At 41.7% G+C, this 24,664-nt stretch overlaps 1 protein-coding gene across 1 annotated transcript in view; it reads left to right on the forward strand.

Moving 5' to 3' along the window:
• HEPHL1 (hephaestin like 1) overlaps nt 1-24,664 on the forward strand; it is a gene marked incomplete at both ends in the record, with an annotated part of 90,571 nt that overhangs the window by 50,469 nt on the left and 15,438 nt on the right. The window contains 3 exons of the mRNA XM_079928744.1: nt 13,079-13,291; nt 16,151-16,364; nt 22,285-22,424. Of these exons, the coding sequence (XP_079784870.1) occupies nt 13,079-13,291; nt 16,151-16,364; nt 22,285-22,424 (567 nt within the window). The remainder of the gene's footprint in view (nt 1-13,078; nt 13,292-16,150; nt 16,365-22,284; nt 22,425-24,664) is intronic.

Genomic DNA, 24,664 nt, shown 5'->3' on the forward strand with positions numbered 1-24,664 from the left:
TTAATTATCCTTCTCTGTCTCTTTTATATCAGTTGTTAACAATAGCAAACCCACATTGTAATTGGTGTAACATGGGATTCTTGTGAGTCTTGGAGAGATTACCCAAGGTGGCAGAGTAATGCACAAGAGTCCAAACTCAAATGGCCACCAGAGTGTGGAGTCAACAAAAATGCCTAGAGGGAAGAGATCAAGGTGGTGGAGTAAGAGAATGTGGAACTCATCTCCTCCCACAAACACATCAAAAACACATCTACAGGGTACAGAGGAAGATGGCAGAAGAGTAAGACGCGGAGATCACCTTCCTCCCCACAGATACATCAGAAATACATCTACACGTGAAACAACTCCTACAGAACACCTACTGAACGCTGGCAGAAGACCTCCCAGAAGGCAAGAAACTCCCCACGTAACTGGGTAGGGCAAAAGAAAAAACAGAGACAAAAGAATAGGGACGGGACCTGCACCAGTGGGAGGGAGCTGTGAAGGAGGAAAGGTTTCCACACACTAGGAAGCCCCCCCGGGCGGAGACTGCGGGTGGCGGAGGGGGAAGCTTCGGAGCCATGGAGGAGAGCGCAGCAACAGGGGTGCGGAGGGCAAAGCGGAGAGATTCCCGCACAGAGGATCGGTGCAGACCAGCACTCACCAGCCCAAGAGGCTTGTCTGCTCACCTGCCGGGACGGACGGGGGCTGGGAGTTGACGCTCGGGCTTCGGAGGACAGATCCCAGGGAGAGGACTGGGGTTGGCTGCGTGAACACACCCTGAAGGGGCTAATGCGCCACAGCTAGCCGGGAGGGAGTCCAGGAAGATGTCTGGAGCTGCCGAAGACACAGGAGAATTTTTCTTCCCTCTTTGTTTCCTGTTGCGCGAAGAGAGGGGATTAAGAGCGCTGCTTAAAGGAGCTCCAGAGATGGGCGCGAGCCGCGGCTAACAGCGTGGACCCCAGAGACGGGCATCAGACGCTAAGGCTGCTGCTGCTGCTGCCACCAAGAAGTGTGTGTGCGAGCACAGGGCACTGTACACAACTCCCCTCCCAGGAGCCTGTGCAGCCCGCCACTGCCAGAGTCCTGTGATCCAGGGACAACTTCCCCGGGAGAACGCACGGCGTGCCACAGGCTGGTGCAATGTCACGCTGGCCTCTGCTGCCGCAGGCTTGTCCCACACTCCGTCCCCCTCTGTCCCCCTGGCCTGAGCGAGCCAGAGCCCCCCAATCAGCTGCTCCTTTAACCCCATCCTGAGCGAAGAACAGATGCCCTCAGGCAACCTACACGCAGAGGCAGGTCCAAATCCAAAGCTGAACCCCAGGAGCTGTGCAAACAAAGAAGAGAAAGGGAAATCTCTCCCAGCAGCCTCAGGAGCAGCAGATTAAATCTCCACAATCAACTTGATGTACCTGCATCTGTGGAATACCTGAATAGACAACGAAACATCCCAAATTGAGGAGGTGGACTCTAGGAGCAATGATATATATATGTATTTTTTCCTTTTTCTCCTTCTGTGAGTGTGTTTGTGTAAGTTTCTGTGTGTGATTTTGTCTGTATAGCTTTGCATTTACCATTTCTCCTAGGGTTCTGTCTATCCGTCTTTTTGGTTTTTTTAGTATAGTTTTTAGCACTGGTTATCATTGGTGGACTTGTTTTTGGTTTGGTTGCTCTCTTCTTTCTTTCTTTTTTTAAATTACTTTAAAAAATTATTTTTAATAATTATTTTTTATTTTAGTAACTATTTTATTTTATTTTATGTTCTTCTTCCTTTCTTTCTTTTTTTTCTCCCTTTTATTCTGAGCTGTGTGGAGGACAGGCTCTTGGTGCCCGAGCCAGGCATTAGGGCTGTGCCTCTGGGGTGGGAGAGCCAAGTTCAGGACATTGGTCCACAAGAGACCTCCCAGCTCCACGTAATATCAAATGGTGAAAATCTCCCAGAGATCTCCATCTCAATGCCAAGACCCAGCTCCACTCAACAACCAGCAAGCTACAGTGCTGGACACCCTATGCCAAACAACTAACAAGACAGGAACACAACCCTACCCATTAGCAGAGAGGCTACCTAAAATCATAATAAGCCCACAGACACCCCAAAACACAGCACCAGACATGGACCTGCCCACCGGAAAGACAAGATCCAGTCTCATTTACCAGAACACAGGCACTAGCCCCCTCCACCAGGAAGCCTACACAACACAGTGAACCAACTTTAGCCATTGGGGGCAGATACAAAAAACAGTGGGAACTACGAACCTGCAGCCTGTGAAAAGGAGACCCCAAACACAGTAAGTTAAGCAAAATGAGAAGAAAGAGAAACTAAGAGCAGATGAAGGAGCAAGGTAAAAACCCACCAGACCTAACAAATGAAGAGGAAATAGGCAGTCTACCTGAAAAAAATTCAGAATAATGATAGTAAAGATGATCCAAAATCTTGGAAATAGAATGAAGAAAATACAAGAAACGTTTAACAAGGAACTAGAAGAACTAAAGAGCAAACAAACAGTGATGAACAGCACAATAAATGTAATTAAAAATTCTCTAGAAGGGATCAAGAGCAGAATAACTGAGACAGAAGAATGAATAAGTGACCTGGAAGATAAAATAGTGGAAATAACTACTGCAGAGCAGAATAAAGAACAAAGAATGAAAAGAGTTGAGAACAGTCTCAGAGACCTCTGGGACAACATTAAACACACCAACATTCGAATTATAGGAGTCTCAGAAGAAGAAGAGAAAAAGAACTGAGAAAATATTTGAAGAGATTATAGTTGAAAACTTCCATAATATGGGAAAGGAAATAGTTAATCAAGTCCAGGAAGCACAGAGAGTCCTATATAGGATAAATCCAAGGAGAAACACACCAAGACACATATTAATCAAACTATCAAAAATTAAATACAAAGAAAAAGTATTAAAAGCAACAAGGGAAAAACAACAAATAACATACAAGGGAATCCCCATAAGGTTAACAGCTGATCGTTCAGCAGAAACTCTGTAAGCCAGAAGGGAGGAGCAGGACATATCTAAAGCGATGAAGGGGAAAAACCTACAACAAAGATTACTCTACCCAACAAGGATCTCATTCAGATTTGACAGAGAAATTAAAACCCATATAGACAAGCAAAAGCTAAGAGAATTCAGCACCACCAAACCAGCTTTACAACAAATGCTAAAGGAACTTCACCAGGCAGGAAACACAAGAGAAGGGAAAGACCTACAATCACAAACCCAAAACATAATAGGAACATACATATTGATAAACACTTAAATGTAAATGGATTAAGTGCTCCAACTGAAAGGCATAGACTGGCTGAATGTATACAAAAACAAAACTGGTATATATGCTGTCTACAAGAGACCAACTTCAGACCTAGGGACACATACAGACTGAAAGTGAGGGAATGCAAAAAGATATTCCATGAAAATGGAAATCAGAAGAAAGCTGGGGTAGCAATTCTCATATCAGACAAAATAGACTTTAAAATAAAGACTATTACAAGAGACAAAGAAGGACACTACATAATGATCAAGGGATCGATCCAAGAAGAAGATATAACAATTGTAAATATTTATGTACCCAACATAGAAGAACCTCAATACATAAGGCAAATACTAACAGCCATAAAAGGGGAAATCGACAGTAACACAAGCATAGTAGGGGACTTTAACACCCCACTTTCACCAATGGACACATCATCCAAAATGAAAATAAAGAAGGAAACACAAGCTTTAAATGATACATTAAACAAGATGGACTTAATTGATATTTATAGGACATTCCATTCAAAAACAACAGAATACACATTTTTCTCAAGTGCTCGTGGAACATTCTCCAGGATAGATCATACCTTGGGTCACAAATCAAGCCTTGGTCAATTTAAGAAAATTGAAATTGTATCAAGTATCTTTTCTGACCCCAACGCTATGAGACTAGGTATCAATTACAGGAAAAAACTGTAAAAAATACAAACACATGGAAGCTAAACAATACATTGCTTAATAACCAAGAGATCACTGAAGAAATCAAAGAGGGAATCAAAAAATACCTAGAAACAAATGACAATGAAAACACGACGACCCATAACCTATGGGATGCAGCAAAAGCAGTTCTAACAGGGAAGTTTATAGCAATACAATCCTACCGTAAGAAACAGGAAACATCTCAAATAAACAACCTAACCTTGCACCTAAAGCAATTAGAGAAAGAAGAACAAACAACCCCAAAGTTAGCAGAAGGAAAGGAATGATAAAAATCAGATCAGAAATAAATGAAAAAGAAATGAAGGAAACGAGAGCAAAGATCAACAAAACTAAAAGCTGGTTCTTTGAGAAGATAAACAAAATTGATAAACCATTAGCCAGACTCATCAAGAAAAAAAAGGAGAAGACTCAAATCAATAGAATTAGAAAAGAAAAAGGAGAAGTAACAAGTGACACTGCAGAAATACAAAGGATCATGAGAGATTACTACAAGCAACTCTATGCCAATAAAATGGACAACCTGGAAGAAATGGACAATTTCTTAGAAATGCACAACCTGCCAAGACTGAACCAGGAAGAAATAGAAAATATGAACAGACAAATCACAAGCACTGAAATTGAAACTGTGGTTAAAAATCTTCCAACAAACAAAAGCCCAGGACCAGATAACTTCACAGGCGACTTCTATCAAACATTTAGAGAAGAGCTAACATCTATCCTTCTCAAACTCTTCCAAAATATAGCAGAGGGAGGAACGCTCCCAAACTCATTCTACGAGGCCACCGTCAGCCTGACACCAAAACCAGACAGAGATGTCACAAAGAAAGAAAACTACAGGCCATTATCACTGATGAACATAGATGTAAAACTCCTCAACAAAATACTAGCAAACAGAATCCAACAGCACATTAAAAGGATCATACACCATGATCAAGTGGGGTTTATCCCAGGAATGCAAGACTTCTTCAATATGCTCAAATCAGTCAATGTGATACACCATATTAACAAATTGAAGGAGGAAAACAATATGATCATCTCAATAGATGCAGAGAAAGTTTTTGACAAAATTCAACACCCAATTATGATAAAAATCCTCCAGAAAGTAGTCATAGAGGGAACTTACCTCAACACAATAAAGGCCATATATAACAAACCCACAGCCAAAATCCTCCTCAATGGTGAAAAACTGAAACCATTTCCACTAAGATCAGGAACAAGACAAGGTTGCCCACTCTCACCACTATTATAGTTTTGGAAGTTTTAGCCAGAGCAATCAGAGAAGAAAAAGAAATAAAAGGAATACAAATTGGAAAAGAAGAAATAAAGCTGTCACTGTTTGCAGATGACATGATATTATACATAGAGTATCCTAAAGATGCTACCAGAAAACTACTAGAGTTAATCAATGAATTTGGTAAAGTAGCAGGATACAAAATTAATGCACAGAAATCTCTTGTATTCCTATACACTAATGATGAAAAATCTGAAAGTGAAATTAAGAAAACACTCCCCTTTACAATTGCAACAAAAAGAATAAAATATCTAGGAATAAACCTACCTAAGGAGACAAAAGACCTGTATGCAGAAACTTATAAGACACTGATGAAAGAAATTAAAGATGATACCAACAGATGGAGAGATATACCATGTTCTTGGATTGGAAGAATCAACATTGTGAAATTGACTATACTTCCCCAAGCAATCTACAAGATTCAGTGCAATCCCTGTCAAACTACCACTGGCATTTTTCACAGAACTAGAACAAAAAATTTCACAATATGTATGGAAACACAAAAGACCCCAAATAGCAAAAGCAGTCTTGAGAAAGAAAAACGGAGCTGGAGGAATCAGGCTCCCTGACTTCAGATTATACTACAAAGCTACAGTAATCAAGACAGTATAGTACTGGCACAAAAACAGAAATATAAATCAATGGAACAGGATAGAAATCCCAGAGACAAACCCACGTACATATGGTCACCTTATCTTTGATAAAGGAGGCAAGACTTTACAGTGGAGAAAAAACAGCCTCTTCAATAAGTGGTGCTGGGAAAACTGGACAGCTACATCTATAAGAATGAAATTAGAACACTCCCTAACACCATACACAAAAATAAACTCAAAATGGATTAAAGACCTAAGTGTAAGGCCAGACACTATCATACTCTTAGAGGAAAACATAGGCAGGACACTCTATGACATAAATCACAGCAAGATCCTTTTTCACCCACTTCCTAGAGAAATGGAAATAAAAACAAAAATAAACAAATGTGACCTGATGAAACTTAATAGCTTTTGCACAGCAAAGGAAACCATAAACAAGATGAAAAGACAACCCTCAGAATGGGAGAAAATATTTGCTAATGAAGCAACTGACAAAGGATTAATCTCCACAATTTACAAGCAGCTTATGCAGCTCAATATGAAAAAAACAAACAACCCAATCCAAAAACGGGCAGAAGACCTAGACATTTCTCCAAAGAAGATATGCAGGTTGCCAGCAAACACATGAAAGAATGCTCAGTATCATTAATCGTTAGAGAAATGCAAGTCAAAACTACAATGAGATATCATCTCACACTGATCAGAAGGGGCATCATCAAAAAATCTACAAACAATAAATGCTGGAGAGGCTGTGGAGAAAAGTGAGCCCTCTTGCACTGTTGGTGGGAATGTAAACTGATACAGCCACTATGGAGAACCGTATGGAGGTTCCTTAAAAAGCTAAAAATAGAACTACCATACGACCCAGCAATCCCACTACTGGGCATATACCCTGAGAAAACCATAGTTCAAAAAGAGTCATGGGGCTTCCCTGGTGGCGCAGTGGTTGAGAGTCCGCCTGCCGATGCAGGGGACTCGGGTTCGTGCCCCAGTCTGGGAAGATCCCACATGCTGCGGAGCAGCTGGGCCCATGAGCCATGGCCGCTGAGCCTGGGCATCCGGAGCCTGTCCTCCACAACAGGAGAGGCCACAACAGTGAGAGGCCCGCGTACTGAAAAAAAAAAAAAAAAAGAATTTAAAAAAAAAAAAGAGTCATGTACCACAATGTTCATTGCAGCTCTATTTACAATAGCCAGGACATGGAAGCAACCTAAGTGTCCATCAACAGATGAATGGATGAAGAAGATGTGGCACATATATACAACGGAATATTACTGAGCCATAAAAAGAAAGGAAATTGCGTTATTTGTAGTGAGGTGGATGGATCTAGAGTCTGTCATACAGAGCGAAGTAAGTCAGAAAGAGAAAAACAAATACTGTATGCTAACACATATATATGGAATCTTAAACAAACAAACAAAAAATGGTCATGAAGAAGCTAGGGGCAAGATGGGAATAAAGACGCAGAACTACTAGATTGATGTGATGTACCACATTAAGAAACTGAAGAGTAAAAACTATATGATCACCTCAATAGATGCAGAAAAAGCTTTTGACAAAACTCAACACTCATTTATGATAAAAATTCTCCAGAAAGTTGGCATAGAGGGAACATACCTCAACATAATTAAGGCCATATATGACAGCTCCACAGCTAACATCATACTCAGTTGTGAAAAGCTGAAAGCATTTCCTCTAAGATCAGGAACAAGACAATGATGCCCACTCTCACCACTTTTATTCAATAAAATATTGGAAGTCCTAGCCACAGCAATCAGAGAAGAAAAAGAAATAAAAGGCATTCAAATTGGAAAGGAAGAAGTCAAAATGTCATTGTTTGCAGATGGCATGATACTATACTTAGAAAATCCTAAAGACATTACCAGAAAACTACTAGAGCTCATCAATGAATTCAGTAAAGTTGCAGAATATAAAATTAATATATAGAAATCTGTTGTATTTATACACACTAACAATGCATTATAAGAAAAAGAAATCAAGGAAACAATCTCACTTACCATCACATCAAAAATAATAAAATACCTAGCAATGAACCTACCCCAGGAGGTAAAGGACCTGTACTCAGAAAACTATGACACTGGTGAAAGAAATTGAAGACAACAAAAACAGATGGAAAGATACTGTGTTCTTGGATAGTAAGAATCAATATGTTAAAATGACCATTCTACTCAAGGCAATCTACAGATTCAATGCAATCCCTATAAAAATACCAAGGGTATTTTTCACAGAACTAGAACAAATAATTTTATTGTTTTTTCTTTTATTCCAGTTTAATTAATCACATTAAAAAATTAATTTTTATTAGAGTATAGCTGATTTATAATGTGTTAGTTTCTGCTGTCCAGCAAAGTGAATAAATTATACATATACCCACTATTTTTAGATTCCATTCCCATATAGGTCATTACAGAGTATTGAGTAGAGTTCCTTGCGCTACACAGTACGTTTTTATTCGTTATCTATTTTATTTATAGTAGTTGTATATGTCAATCCCAATCTCCCAATTTATCCCTTCCTCCCTTTCCACCTTGGTAACCATGAGTTTGTTTTCTACATCTGTGACTCTATTTCTGTTTTGTAAATAGGTTCATTTGTACCATATTTTTAGATTCCACATATAAGCGAAATCATATATTTGTCTTTGTCTGACATACTTCACTCAGTATGACAATATCTAGTTCCATCCATGTCACTGCAAATGGCATTATTTCCTTCTGTTTTATGGATGAGTAATATCTTCACATCTTCTTTATCTATTCACCTGTCAATGGACATTTAAGTTGTTTCCATGACCTGGCTGTTGTAAATAGTGCTGCAATGAGCTTTGGGATGCATGTATCTTTTTGAATTATGGTTTTCTCCAGATATATGCCCAGGAGTCACATTGCTGGGTCATATGGTAGCTCTATTTTTAGTTTTTTAAGGAACCTCCATACTGTTCTCCATAGTGGCTGTACCAATTTACATTTCCACCAACAGTGTAGGAGGGTTCCCTTTTCTTTACACCCTCTCCAGCATTTATTATTCATAGATTTTTTTGATGATGGCCATTCTGACCAGTGTGAGGTGATATCTCATTGTAGTTTTTATTTGCATTTCTCTAATAATTAGTGATGTTGAGCATAGAACAAATAATTTTTAAATTTATATGGGAACACAAAAGACCCCAAATCTCAAGAAAGAACAGAACTGGAGGATTCATGCTCCCTGACATCAGACAATATACAAAGCTATAGGAATCAAAACAGTTTGGTACTGGCACATAAACAGACACATAGATCCACAGAAGAGAATAGTGAGCCCAGAAATGCACCCACGCACTTATGGTCAATTACTCTATGACAAAGGGGGCAAGAGTATACAACGGAGAGAAGACAGTCTCTTCAATAAGTGGTTCTGGGAAAACTGGAAAGCTACATGTAAAGGAATGAAATTAGAACATTCTATAACACCATATATGAAAATAAAATTAAGATAGATTAAAGATCTAAATGTAAGACTGGATACAATGAAACTCCTAGAGAAAAACATTCGCAGAACACTCTTTGACATAAATCCCAACAATAGTTTTTTGGATCTGCCTCCTAAATTAAAGGAAATAAAAGCTAAACTAAACAAATTGGATCCAGCTAAATGTAAAAGCTTTTGCACAGCAAAGGAAACCATCAATAAAATGGAAAGACAACCTACTGAATAGGAGAAAATATTTGCAAATGATATGCCTGATAAGGGATTAATAGCCAACATATATAAACAGCTTTTACAACTCAAAATCAAAGAAGCAAACAACCTGATTAAAAATGGGCAGAATAACTGAGTAGACACTTTTCCAACGAGGAAATGCAGATGGCCAACAGGCACGTGAAAAGATGTTCAATGTTGCTAGTCATCTGAGAAATGCAAATCAAAACCACAATGAGATATCATCTCACACCTGTCAGAACAGCTATTATCAAAAAGAACACAAATAGCAAATGTTGGCGGGGATGTGGAGAAAAGGGAACCCTCCTACACAGTTGGTGGGAATGTAAATTGGTACAGCCACTGTGGAAAACAGTATGGAAGTGTCTCAAAAAACTAAAAACAGAACTACCATATGACCCAGCTATTCCACTCCTGGGTATATATATATATCCAAACAAACAAACAAAAAAACCCCAAACCACTAATTCGAAAAGATACATTCAGGACTTCCCTGGTGGTCCAGTGGTTAAGACTCCGCACTTCCAATGCAGGGGGCCCAGCTTCGATCCCTGGAAGGGTAACTAAGATCCTGCACGCCACATGGCGTAGTCAAAAAATTTAAAAAAAGAAAAGATACATGCACTCCAATGTTCATAGCAACATTATTTACAATTGCCAAGATATGGAAGCAACCTAAGTGTCCATGAAGAGATAAAATGGATAAAGACATGGTATATATATATATATATATATATATATATATATATATATATATATATATATATATAGGAGGAAATAAAACTCAATAAAAAGGAATGAAATTCTGCCATTTGCTACTATGTGGATGGTCCTAGAGAGTATTATGCTTACTGAAATAAGTCAGACAGAGAAATACAAATACTGTATGTTTCACTTATATGTGTAATCTAAAAAGTAAAACAAATGAATGTATATAACAAAATAGAAACAGACTCAGACATAGAGAATAAACTAGGGGTTACCAGTGGGGAGAGGGAAGGGTGAAGGGGCAAGATAGGGCTATGGGATTAAGAGAAAATAACTACTATGAATAAAATAAATAAGCTATGAGGATATATTGTACAACACAGGGAAATATCGCCATTATTTTGTAATAACTTTAAATGTAGTATAATGTATAAAAATATTGAATCACTATGTTGTACACCTAAAACTAGTATAATATTGTAAATTAAATATACTTCAATAAAAATTTTCTTCAGTGCTTAAAGCAAGCATGGCGAGATAACAGGCCTTGTCTTAGGACCAAGCATAACATCTGATTATTGGGAAACAATAAATAAATGTTTATTAAACATTATGGGAAACATTATAGGAAAATAATGAAATAGCACTTTCCCTCTCTCCCAAGGAAGTCCAAAAACTGTTCAAGGTTCCAAGTGATGCACAGCACCAGCTCAGACTCCTGTGGTCCTGGATGTTCTGTTCCAACAGAGTCCCCTCTTGGACCAATGGAAACCATGGAATAGTGCACCTTCAATATCATCTTCTACGAAAAATTTTGTTATAACTGAATACAAAATGTAGTTCCTACCTCTCTAGTAGCCAATAGAAAAGGTAAACTCAACTATAAATTAGGAAACATAACAATTCCTTAGTGGAGAAGCTAGGTTGCAAAAGAAATTTATCATGAGAGGCCTGTATATAGAAAACAAAAAACAATCTAATGGACCATGTCAAATCCAGTCCCATCCTGGTTTGGCAATTTGAAATATATTTGTATATTTTGAACATGTAGAATATGTCATTTTTCAAGCAAAATTCAAGGAAAATTACGTGTTTTACTTTAAATTTCACATTAATTATAAATTAAATTTTGTCTCCAGTCTTGCCTGCATGAGTGGGAGAAAGAAAGTTGGCAACAATACCAAAGAGAAAATGCCTTATATAGCATACAATTCTTTGCATTGCTCGTATTATATAGTCTATATTCAACGCTGTTTGTTGAATGTCTGAATGAATGTTCCAGAAAGAGAGGCTTTTTGGGGGTGTTGGGGGGCATGCTGTTTGGCTTGTGGGATCTTAGTTCCCTGACCCAGGCCCTCAGGCCCTTGGCAGTGAGAGCACCGAGTCCTAACCAGTGGACCACAAGGGAATTCCCGGGAAAGAGAGGCTTTAAACTAGAGCTCCAAGGCAACAGAGGATTCTCTACCAGCCAGCCAAGGACTAAATTATTAGCATCACAATCTACAACGATATCTCTTTAACATTCAACAGACAAGACTTAGTTTATTTGCAAGAGCATTATCAAAGATTTTTTTCAGAAAACGTGATATTCTTCTCAGCAGCCCCAGGGCTTCTTGGAATTTCTACTAATAATTCCAGATATTTGAGTAAAATTACCAAGCACCCCTCATTCTGCAGATAAAGAAACAAAAAGTAATTTTATTTGACAATGAGATTGTAACAGATCATTCATGTACATGATGAATGGGCATTAGAAGGAGTGGGAGTGGGAATATCTCTCTAAGGGCCACCAAGCATGAGACATAATTAGGTGCAGTAACCCTTCAGTGCTATTCAATCACGGCCTTCATCCGCCAGAGTGGGAATGTGGTTTCTCAGTTCTTCTCAAGGCACTGCTCCAGGTAACCACTATTGATGGATTGAGATTGATGTAAAAGAGAAAAACAATTTGCATTTCTGGAGATACAAAATGTTTTCATATCTAAGTGATCATTATTCAAAGTTCTGTCAGTTATTTTATTGGTAAATGGAAATCAAAGTTATCATAAGGCCAAATTATTTACTCAAGGGCCAACCTCTTATAACTTAGTGTCCCTTCCCCCCACCGCAAAATCCCTCTCCACTGACTAGACATGCAAGTATAATGTCAATCAACTGCAATTTTTTCAAATGATGCAAGATCCATGAAATCAGTGAAGAGATGTGTGATAACTTCTAGAATCAAATGCAAAGCCATTTGCAAATGAGGATCTGACAAAATTAAATAAATAACTGAGGAAAAGACACTTAACAAGGGAGATGACAGGATAAGAACCTCAAAAGAAAATGATTTTCATATCAAGACCTTTAAAAAAGACTTCGAGAAAATTAACGAAGTCTGTAAATATTTTTGCAAGGATGATACTCTTTATAATCTGCAAACCTAAAATGTGAAATGAAGGATATCATATTATACTATCAAACAATTTTGTCAGAAAAAATTACTCCAGAAAACAACCTGGTTTATTTCTTATTGATTCTTAGAATTAAAGCCCTGTGTATACATTATTAAATAGAACAGATTCACAGTTTTAGCGTATTTTCATTATTCATTGTTAATTTCACTCTCCATTTAAGTTTGATTCACCACGTGACTTTTCCCCAGGACTATTTATTCTCTGATAATAAGGATCTTCTGTAAATAGTTTGAACTTGAACACCACTGCCCCTACACACACTGATAATCTTTCACTAAGATGACGTGTTTTCAGTACATCTACAGAATTATAGTGGGCTCTGCTATCTTTTTCCTTCCATTTAGCTATTAACGGCTATATGTATGGCAACCAGCCAGGCCTAACCATGTGCAAAAAGGATAGAGTTTCCTGGCATATGATTGGAATGGGCACCGACACTGACATGCATGGAGTTTATTTTCAAGGGAACACCATCCACCTACGAGGGACTCACCGCGACTCCCTGGCCCTGTTTCCCCACGTCTCCACAACAGCATTCATGCAGCCGGACCATGCAGGTAAACTGAGGGCCAGCTCAGGTGATCAAATTCCTATCTTCAGGCATATACTCTTTTTTTTTAACATCTTTATTGGAGTATAATTTCTTTACAATGGTGTGTTAGTTTCTGCTTTATAACAAAGTGAATCAGCTATTACATATACATATATCCCCATATCCCCTCTCTCTTGTGTCTCCCTCCCACCCTCCCTATCCCACCCCTCTAGGTGGTCACAGAGCACCGAGCTGATCTCCCTGTGCTATGCAGCTGCTTCCCACCCCTCTAGGTGGTCACAGAGCACTGAGCTGATCTCCCTGTGCTATGCAGCTGCTTCCCACTAGCTATCTATTTTACATTTGGTAGTGTATATTTAAGTCCATACCACTCTCTCACTTTGTCCCAGCTTACCCTTCCCCCTCCCCCAGAAGAAATTGTTTGAATTAGGGCGCTACTGGGTGTACAGAAAGAGGTATAGTCCTGATTCGAATCAGAGAATCCTGACTATTTTATTTCAAATATATAGTGTAAAGGACAAAGGAAAGGTGTCTAAAATAACATCCACAAAGCAGAAGTGGGAGTACTCCAAATGACCTCGCCTCACAAATCCTAGAAGAATGCTCTTGATTTATATCCGTGAGCAATTCAGGCCAAGAAAGAGGAATTTTTGTTGTTGTTCTCTTTAAGCACAAACATCATTTTAGTTACTGCTCTGAAGCATCAACCAGGCATGAGCAGCCCAGTGGTTGCTTCCAGGTTATGGACATGAACTTGTCTGCCTTCTTTAGTGACTGATGGTGGTCTCTTGATGAGTCCCAGATGGGGACTTCCCTATTTTCATTCTCTTGGGCACCCAGAAAGCAAGCTGCATTGGGTCTTAAGTTCATGGAGAGCCCATTGAAATACCAGTACCTGTCCCTTCTCTTAGAGATTCCCAAGCTAATTATATAACGGGGGCATTTTAATAAAAGATATAGAACAATATATGGCAGCATATGCTGTCTCATGAAAAATAAGAATAGCAAGTGCTACGGGTGTTCAACATGTTTCTCCAACCCAACTTTTTCATTAGTCTTAAGAAGAAACCAATATTCTACCCAAGATGAGTACTTGCCAGCTCTGTCTCCTTTATGAATGGGTATTTGCTCCTTTACTCCACACTAGAACTGCAGTTTAGATGCCTCTCCGTGTCACTGGTTAAGAACTTGAGGTTTGAGCTTCAAAACTTTTGCCTAAGAACTGTCTCAGAGTAGGAGCTGCATAATCCTTGCCTTGTAAACTTCTAGTATTCAACATTTCTATATTAATACAATTGATCAATTATGAATCATGCCAAGGGACGCCTTGGGAACAATGATCTTTTTTTTAATGCACTCTTCAAGACCAAAGAGGGAAGAGGAGGAAAACAGCCAAATAGGTTTAACCCGTAGAAAGAGGCATTCAAAACTAGAGATGGCTGGAATAATTTTAGGGTTTTGGCTACTTACTCATGTGCCCTACAGGCTTCTAAAGAGCTACATGACGATGTTTTCCAGTTTATATTTGGTGGTGAGTATAAATCGGTTATTGCTGAAAAGCTTAGTTATTTCACCAATTCCTGTCCCATATCTCTAAGCCAAAAGGAGTGCCCAAAACATGGGTAGAGGAGCCTGTCAGTTGCAAGTCAAACGTTTTCTCTTTGAATCTTTTTTTTTTAACCACTTTTTTGATGTATGACTGATACACAAAAAGCTGTATATTTAATATATGTAAATTGATGAGTTTGGAGAGAAGTATGCATCTGTGAAAACATCACCACAATCAAGGCCTTAAGCTCCTCTTAGAGAAGATAATTCCTCATCTGTTGAAGGAATGATGAACACATCAATAATGAGCTGCCTGGAGACCCACATAGGCAGAGGAAGCTCTCGCCATGTCTGTCTTCCGAGGTATCTTCTCTCTGGTTTTATAGAGACCCTTCCTCATGACGGTCACCACGGGGTGCTAGGGTACCCCATGAACCAGTGGTTTGGGCTCATCCTGAAGGGGTAACTTGTCAGTATTTAGACGTGTAGCATGATAGAAGCTATCTCTGTGCTTTGTAGGTAGTTAACGAGACCCGCACTCTCACTCACCTCTGAGAACAGTCTACTAGAGGAAGGGAAGATTTATTGATCCAATAATTTCACTGAAAGTTGATACTTGCCAATAATTTGGTTTTATATGATTTTATGGTGAATTCAGTTAAGATATGTGTACCTGATGCCAAGGCATCTAGAAAATTCAGCTTAAAAATTATATTGTTCTCAGTCAGACATGAGTGTTGGTTTTTCTTTTCATCTGGCATCATGTAGACTTACCATTGGAAACAAGACCATCCTCTGCTCAAGGGCTTAATGAAGAAATACATTTGGCTTTAATAATAATACCTTACTTGTGTATTGTACTTTGCAGCTTATGAACACCTTTAGGGCAAAAGTCATGACTTCAGAAACGTGACCTAATTTGAATTTTGTCTAGAATATTCATCTTACGGATAATGAGTTCCTTTTAAACTGGGTGGGGCGAAGATAATCATCACCTATCAGTGATTTTCTAGGAGTGACCATCTTCTAATAGGTGTGTACAACAGGGAAGACCCAGAGAAATCACCTGTTGGCAACAACTTTGCAAGTTTTATTTGTCCATGACAAATGAATTTCAGATGGTATATTTTCCCCATAAGTAAATATATTCAGAGTAATTTATTCCCCTTGGTGTCTGATTTTTAAATACTATATAAAGATGATATTTTAAAAATCCACCTTATCGGTCATTTTGAAATAAATTATATAGTTTTGCTAACAAACCAAAATCAAACTCTCGAGCATCGCACACAACGCCAAGCTATTTCTCTTCCAGGCATCTTCAGGGTGTTTTGCTCCACCCTGTACCACTTCCAGAGAGGCATGAATCAAATATATGAGGTCAGCAGCTGCGGCAACAAGGACCCTTCTGAACAGCCGTACGGGATGATAAGAACCTTTTACATCGCCGCTGAAGAGGTAGAATGGGATTATGCCCCTAACAAAAACTGGGAGTTCGAAAAGCAGCACTCGGACGGAGGATGGGAAAGGTACCACAGGCGAAGCCGCCGCGGAGTCTCTCGGGTGGGGTCTCACATGCTCCGTGGACGTTTGTCAAATGTGGAAACTAAAAATGCCCTGGTTTTGTCTGCCCAGTTCTGGGAGACAAGAGATTTTATTCAGGGGCACGAAAGCTTAGGGAAACTGCCCTCTGCGTCCTGGGAAAGGGTCTGAAGTCATTTTAAGGGCGCTCCCGCGGCGGGCTCCGTCCACATCCGCTGGCTAGTTTCAAGTGTGGCTGTCGAACCAGCGAATGTGGCTTTGAGTAAGCGTCTGGACTGAAAGGGTTTAGGCAAAGAGGCCCATCTCACAGTGATCCTGGGAGGACAAAAGGATGCAGAGGGAGGCAGAGATGGTGCGTAGATCTGGGGTAAGAGGATGGGCAGCTGTAGATTGAGGACCGCGGGGGCCGTTGGCCGAGCGCTGACCGTGGGGGACAACCAGGGAGCACGCGGGAGGCATTGGCAGAGATCCCCGAGTTGGGACAGGAAAAGCAGTTCTCTTTGGATGACCTGGTACCCAGAAAGTCCGCCAGATTGACCCTCCTGGGCAGGACTGTCGGCCAATGCTAAGCACCAATGAATGAGCGGAGGCAATGAGATGCTGGGGTAACACCCAGGCATTGGTTTTTTGTTTTGTTTTGTTTTTTTCGGTACGCGGGCCTCTCACTGTTGTGACCTCTCCCATTGCAGAGCACAGGCTCCGGACGCGCAGGCTCAGCGGCCATGGCTCACGGGCCCAGCCGCTCCGCGGCATGTGGGATCTTCCCGGACCGGGGCACGAACCCGTGTCCCCTGCATCGGCAGGCGGACTCTCAACCACTGCGCCACCAAGGAAGCCCGGCATTGGTATTTTTAAAAGCTCCCCAACTAATTCGAATATCAGATTCTAGATTAAGAACCACAGCACGGGGCTTCCCTGGTGGCGCAGTGGTTGGGAATCCACCTGCCAATGCAGCGGACATGAGTTCGAGCCCCGGTCCGGGAAGATCCCACATGCCGCGGAGCAACTAAGCCCGTGCGCCACAACTACTGAGCCTGCACTCTAGAGCCTGCAAGCCACCACTACTGAAGCCCATGCGCCTAGAGCCCGTGCTCTGCAACAAGAGAAGTCACCGCACCGCAACAAACAGTAGCCCCCGCTCACCACAACTAGCGAAGGCCCGCGCGCAGCAACGAAGACCCAACACAGCCAAAAATTTTTAAAATAAATAAATTAAAAAAAAGAAAGGAAACGGGCGTATCATGCCAGACACCTAAGGGTTAAGGGGCATAGCCCAAGACCCCTTCCCTCACCTGGCTGCAAGCCCCCTGCAGGCTGATGAGCACTTGGTCTCTACTGCCCTAAGCCCACCAGGGCCGCCGGGTAGAGCCAAGGAGGAAAGGAATAGAAGCATCTCAGGCACAGACCTGCAGACCTTTCCCCCAAAGTTAACACCCTCTGCTTGGGAATCACTGTCCCATATACGGACGAGGAGACTCGGCCCAGTTAAGTGGTCCAACTAGTCACTGGCAGAGTTGGAGTTGAACATAGACCTTTTGAAGGACAAATCCTGTTCTCAACACAAGCTGACTTTCACACCCTTCTTCCTCTTTGATATTTATTATCACAGTTCCCTTGCCCTCCCCTCCCCAGCCCTCGAACTAATCCTCTGTGGTTATGTCCCCCCACCAACTCTCCCACACCCAGCTGTTCCGAGTATTAACCTGTTTTGTTTCTCTTCTTACTTGGCCTGTTTTGAGGGTTCAGGCTAATGCAAAGAATGTAATGGTGCCACCTTATGGACAAATGAAGAAACACAATGACTCTCCATTTTTAAAAGATTTGCCTCAAGGACAGGACGGTTTAAAATTCATTCAATGATTCACCAACCCAGTTTGCTGAACCAGACACCCCTCCTGCTAAACCAGTGCCGCCAATACAAGTTAAACACTGATACTGCAGTAGAAAATGAAATGAATATTAATTTTGCTTTTTATAAAATGATTATTTCATTAACAGGCTGCCATCACTGAAGAAATCATCGTATAATAATTTTGTCACGTGTACAATCTTAGCCCATGAGTGTGTAAGAAATTTATTTTCTTGAAACTCAGTGTAATTTCTGTTCTCAGCCCCATCCCTCCGGGCTGGCAGGAAGAGCTAGCTTTGGTCTTCTGAGATTGTCTCCCAAGCTGCATAGAGAGATAGACAGAGGGTGCTGAGTGTGTCTGCACCCTGCCCCTGCCACTGTGGATTGTGCCCATAAATAAATAAAAACAAAGTGAGATGAGAGCATTTTCACCTATTAAAAATACAACAGATCTGTAGATAAAAGTGCAGGACAGAAATGAAATGCCAAGTCATCCCAGTGGCAATCTGTGGCACCCCTGTAGATCAGAGCCCAGGAACGAATGCCCCTCTGCACCCCAGTTGCTATGCCTCTGCCGTTTGACCCAAGGCCATATCACAGGACACCTCTAGTTTTCAGACTACCCCTCAGTATGTGTTTTCCCTGAGACATTTATTGTCCTGGTCAGCACAGACCCTCTGCCTCAACTTGGAACCTGGAAGTCTTTCCCAGAAAGGCAACAAATGGGACCATTGGCACAATGCCAGGGTCTGTGCAATGAGAAGGAGTTTGAAAATAGAGAGTAGGTTGCTATAGAGAAATAAAGTTATACCTAGCACTCCTGAGCTTGTGGACTGATATGCATGTAATTTAACTAACCTGGGATTCCAGACAAGACTCGCCATCTACCTAGAGTCTGTCATACAGAGTGAAATAAGTCAGAAAGAGAGAAACAAATACCGTGTGCTAATGCACATATATGGAATCTACAATAACAGTACTGATGAACCCAGGGACAGGGCAGGAATAAAGACGTGGACGTAGAAAACGGACTTAAGGACACGGGGGGGAAGGGGAAGTTGGGACGAAGTGAGAGAGTAGCATGGACATATATACACTACCAAACATAAAATAGATAGCTGGTGGGAAGCAGCCGCATAGCACAGGGAGATCAGCTCGGTGCTTTGTGACCACCTAGAGGGGTGGGACAGGGAGGGTGGGAGGGAGATGCAAGAGGGAGGGGATATGGGGATATATGTATACATATAGCTGATTCACTTTGTTGTACAACAGAAACTAACACAACATTGTAAAGCAATTATACTCCAATAAAGAGCTATATATATATATATATATATATATATATATATATAAATAAAAGACTCGCCATCTATTGAGCACCCCCCATGAGCGAGGCATTTTACTAGGCCTTTTACAAACCCTATCTGATATGACCCTCGCCACACACTTGACCCATTCCATCAGCTCTGGCCCAGCATAATCATGTGACATCCTAGTGAGATGATAGAGCAAGCGCTTATGTGTTTCTTAATAGGTGTCTGACACAGACACAGCTTTACGGGTCTTAACTTATATGATCCTCACACCAGTCCTGGGAGGTAGATGAATTATCATCACGTCATTTTGCAGAGAAGGGAAGCTGGAAAACAGCAGAGGTGGCTCGAGAGTCTGTGCTTGTCACCACCACACGTTACTAGGACTCCTGGAAAAAATAAAAGTAGGAGAAAAATTCTCTTCTCTTGGAAAGCACACAGTGGTGGGTAGAAGATATACATGCATTTGTTAACTACCTACTGTGTGCTAGGCATTGTGCAAAGTGCTGAGAAGGGCACACAAGGTCCTTTTCATACAGAATTCATGGTCCATGGGGCAGACACTAGAACAAGCACACTGAGTCATGCAGTCACTGCGGGGAGGGAAGCCCCGTCTTGGGGGAAAGGGTGGGGAGAGGGTAGGTGATCAGGGAAAGCTTCTGGGAAGAAGTAGTCTTTGAGCTGGGACACGAAGAGAGGGTCAGTTGAAGAGGTGGAAGTGTGCTCTCAGCACAGGAAGGCAGCAAGTGGGTGCCTGGAGGAGTGGAGGGCACGTGGAGCTCAAGAGAGTGAATGTTTAGAATGGCATGAGCATAGGGCATGTGGGGGGCAATGATAGGAAACCAGGTTTGGGAGGTTGGCAGAGGCAGATAGGGAAAGGGTATGAGAGCTAAATTGAGGAGTCTGCCAGTGGGAAGCCTTAAAAAGCTTTTCCACAAGGACCGACCAACATGTTCAAATTTGTGGCTTAGGATCACTCTGCCTGCAATGTGGAGCAGCGGTCCCCAACCTTTTCGGCACCAAGGACCGGTTTCGTGGAAGATAATTTTTCCACGGAAGGGGGAAGGCGGGTGGATAGTTCAGGCAGTAACGCAAGCGATGGGGAGCGGCAGATGAAGCTTCGCTTGCTTGCCTGCCGCTCACCTCCTGCTCTGTGGCCCGGTTCCTAACAGGTCGCGGACCAGTACCGTACCGGTCTGTGGCCCAGGGGTTGGGGACCCCTGGAGTAGAGAATAGAGAGAGGAAAGGAGCACTGGAGGCAGAGAACATGGCTAGGAACGATTCCAGTTAATACAGGTAAGTGATTAGATTAGGTAGGTGGCTTAGAGTGTCGGCAGTTTAATAGTAGGGAAATGGAAGGATATGAGACACACTATATTTGGAGATAAAGTCCATAGATTTGTTTCTATCTTCTGTGATGATCTAGCTTGGTGCTAGATAAAATATATCGTTAATCCTCATTATTTGCAGATTCCATGTGTGTGAATTTGCCTACTCGCTGAAATTTATCTGTAACCCCCAAGTCAATGCTTGTGGTGCTTTTGTGGTCACTTGCAGATATGAATAAAGCAGTAAAAAATGTATGTCCCTTGATGTTCACATTCCCAGCAGAGGTCAAACCAACAATGCATCCTTCTGCCTTCTTGTTTCAGCTCTCCTACAGAAACAAGTGTCCTCTTGGTCGTCTATTTAGTGCCACTTTTTTTTTCTTCTTTGTGCTTTCTGTTGGTGATTTAGCTGTTTAAAATGGCTCCCCCAGCTTGGGGCTGAAGTGCTGTCTAGGGTCCCTTAGCACGGGAAGGCTGTAATGTGCCCTTACAGAGTAAATACAGGTGCTAGATAAGCTTCCTTCAGGCATGAGTCATAGTACTATTGGCCATGAGTTCAGTATTTATGGATCAGCAATATCTATTGCATAAGATGTCTTTAAACAGAAACACACATCAAACAAGGTTATATATTGATCTGTTGATGAAAATATTGTGACCCGAGGTTCGAAGGAACCTAACCCGGTGTTTCCCCTAGGAAAAATGGTTCAGTATTTGTTCATTCAGTGTTTGGGGTGACTCTCTAGAATGTAACTACTGTGAATAACAAGAATCAACTGTATCTCTATTTAGGGAATTCCCTGATGGTCCAGTGATTAGGACTCTGCACTCTCACAGTTGGGGTCCAGGTTCAATCCCTGATCAGGGAACTAAGATCCTGCAAGCCGTGCAACGTGGCCAAAATATATGTATCTATTTGTATGTCTATGCACAATACACAACCCACAGACTTTCTTGAGCTCTTTAAAATGGAAAAGCATAACAAGGTACAGAATGAGACATATAAAATCTGGAGGAATGCAGGGTGGTAGAATGTGTGTGTATGTGCATGGGTGAGCATGTGGGTGAGGTTAGTTAGTTCCAAGAAGAGAAGTGCAACCTCAAAGGGCTCTTATGAGTCTCTAACTAAAGCTGGTTGGGGATTGAGTGCCAGTAGGGCTTTAGAGCAATGGTTCCCAAGAGTGGACCATAGTCCAGTGCCGGACTGCCTACATCTGAGCACCCAGAGATGCTTTCAAATGCAGAATCCTGGTCCCACTCCCCGAGAGCCTGGTGCAAAAAACCAGCTCCCCACAGAGATCCTGATTGCTGCCAAATTTGGGAAGCACTGCTCCAGTGCACCCCCGAATCATGCAGAAGCACTCAAGGATTTTCTTACCCTCTAACAACTTTAATTCCTGTTGCTTCTGATTTGTAGACATGGAGATATATTTATGAACCACACTGAAAACTGGATTGGCTCTCAGTACAAGAAAGTGGTTTACAGGGAATACACCAATGGAGAATTTGTGGAGATCAAAGCCCAACCGCCACAAGAGGAACACTTGGCACTCCTGGGTATGGCACAGATCGCAGCCGTGCACTGCCAGCACACACACACACACACACACACGTCTGGTTAGACTTCTGCCCAAGAAGGGATGGAAGGAACAGAGCAGCCTGACTGCATTCATCCAAGTAGGACAACTTCCCGCTCTCCCATTATCAGGGAGTGTGCTGCATGATCAGCTCATACAGACAGTAGCCGTAAGAAGATTACCAGATGATGCACAAACAGGAATTCATATCATCAGCCTAACCAGTACCTGTTGCCCTGAAGTTCCTTTGCCACCCCTCTGCTGAGCCAGGAAATTTTCATCTGAAACAAGCTGATGCCTCAGAACAGCAGGCAGAGTGTTTGCATAACTTCACCAAAATTCTCAATCATCCATGCACAGCGCCTTACCAACACACCACGAAAATCATTCTGACAAAAGAGGAACCCCTTACTTAAGAGAGGTGCTTGGGTGAATGGCCTAGATTCAGTTCCAGCGGCCCTAACTCCTGGCCTTCTCAGAACCGACTCTGCCTGTCTGATGCCCTGGGCTACCTGACCTGGAGATCAGATAAGCTCTTCCTGCTAACCTTCCCCACTTTTCTTCACCTGAGCATCACCAAACCTGACTCCATTACGAAGATGCCATCTTAAAGCAGAGGGCTAATCTAGAGGACTTTTAGAAATCCGTCCCCATTTTTAAAAGTACAAGGCAACTTATATAAATAGTAAGGCTGTAATGTGTTTTATTATTAAAATAAGGCACCACGAGGTTACTAGATTCATAAATTATGAGACAGCCCGTCCATCTTCACCATCTATTAACATCAGCTCCCAAGCTTGTTTGTCATACCAAATGAGTAATCTCCCACGGGAACATTCCTTCTTTTGAGCCCTGTGTGTGGACAGATCTCTGAAGAAAGGGTGCTGATCTTGCGGAGGCGGCTGGGCTGTACCCCCACCCCCCAAGAGCCCCGGTTTGGTTTGCTCAGTAAAATGACACAAACCAGCGACTTCATCAGAGGCAAGCCCAGCAGCACTTCAGCCAGTGGAGCGGGAGGCCCATCTATTCATTTTCTGCAGCTCAGGGAGAGGTCTGCATTCCTGAAGCTGCAAAGGGCACAGGACAGGCCCGCCTCTGGTCATTACTGTTCCCTGTGACCCACCAGGCGGTAAATCAGAAAGCATCTGCTCCCTCTCACCAATCCAGCAAGGCATGTGCAATTTACATGGTCGTGTATACATAAATAGTGATCTTAACATATGTATGCACATGCCCCATCTGTAACTCTACCCCAGACTACTGCTTAAAAACATGCCTAGATTTTTCTTTTCTAGATTTATCATTAAAAGAGTGCTTTTCAGACACTTTCTGATTCATACTAAATATTTCTTCTGAAGACAATAATAGTCCAACAAATTTTAGATTTATTTAGGCCTTTCATCAGTAAGGTTATCCCTTGGTATCCACAGGGGATTTGTTCCAGGACCTCCATGGGTACCCAGATGCTCAAGTCTCTTATATTAAATGGCTTAGTGCTGTCGGCCCTCCGTATTCATGGACTCTGCATCCACTCATACGGACAGCCAACTACATTTCTCAGAAGAGCAATTAAAACCATGGTTTGAACCAGTGAAGAATGGATGGGTGTGGTCTGACTCTCAACCGTGGTATATCTCCCTATGAATGTAGAATGCAAATACATATTGAGAACCACTGAGATTGGGTCTGATGTGCTTCCAAGATGGAAGTCTGTTTCCACCTCTCTCAGGCAATGCCTTGTGCAGACCCCTTTGTGTATGATACTTTGTCAGTGTGGCTGAGCAAACTAGGTTTGTGGCACATTCTGGGCACCAAGAGGCACCTGTCATAGGTGAGGGTCATCCCACAGTAACGTGGGTGCAGGCCTCTTCAGAGATGTGTGGGCCTATTTCCACTGGCACTCAGGCTGGTTGCTTGTAACAGAAATGTGTACACATGAGGTGCTGAAAAGCACATGTCTCATGCAGGTATCCAAATACTGAGAAACAGCATTGGACATTTGGACATGCATTAGTGAAATCACTGTATTGGTCATACATCAATACATATGTTTTAATTTTGTTATCTTAGCAGTCCCTTTTATACACATCATTTCATTGCATCCTCACTATTATATCCATTAACCAGATAATGAGTAGTTTTAGGCTTACCAAAGGTTACACACAGAGGGATTACAACTGAAAGTCACCATATCCTACATCATTAGTATGCATGGAATTA

This window comes from Stenella coeruleoalba (assembly GCF_951394435.1).
Source record: "Stenella coeruleoalba genome assembly, chromosome: 8".
NCBI lineage: Eukaryota > Metazoa > Chordata > Mammalia > Artiodactyla > Delphinidae > Stenella > Stenella coeruleoalba.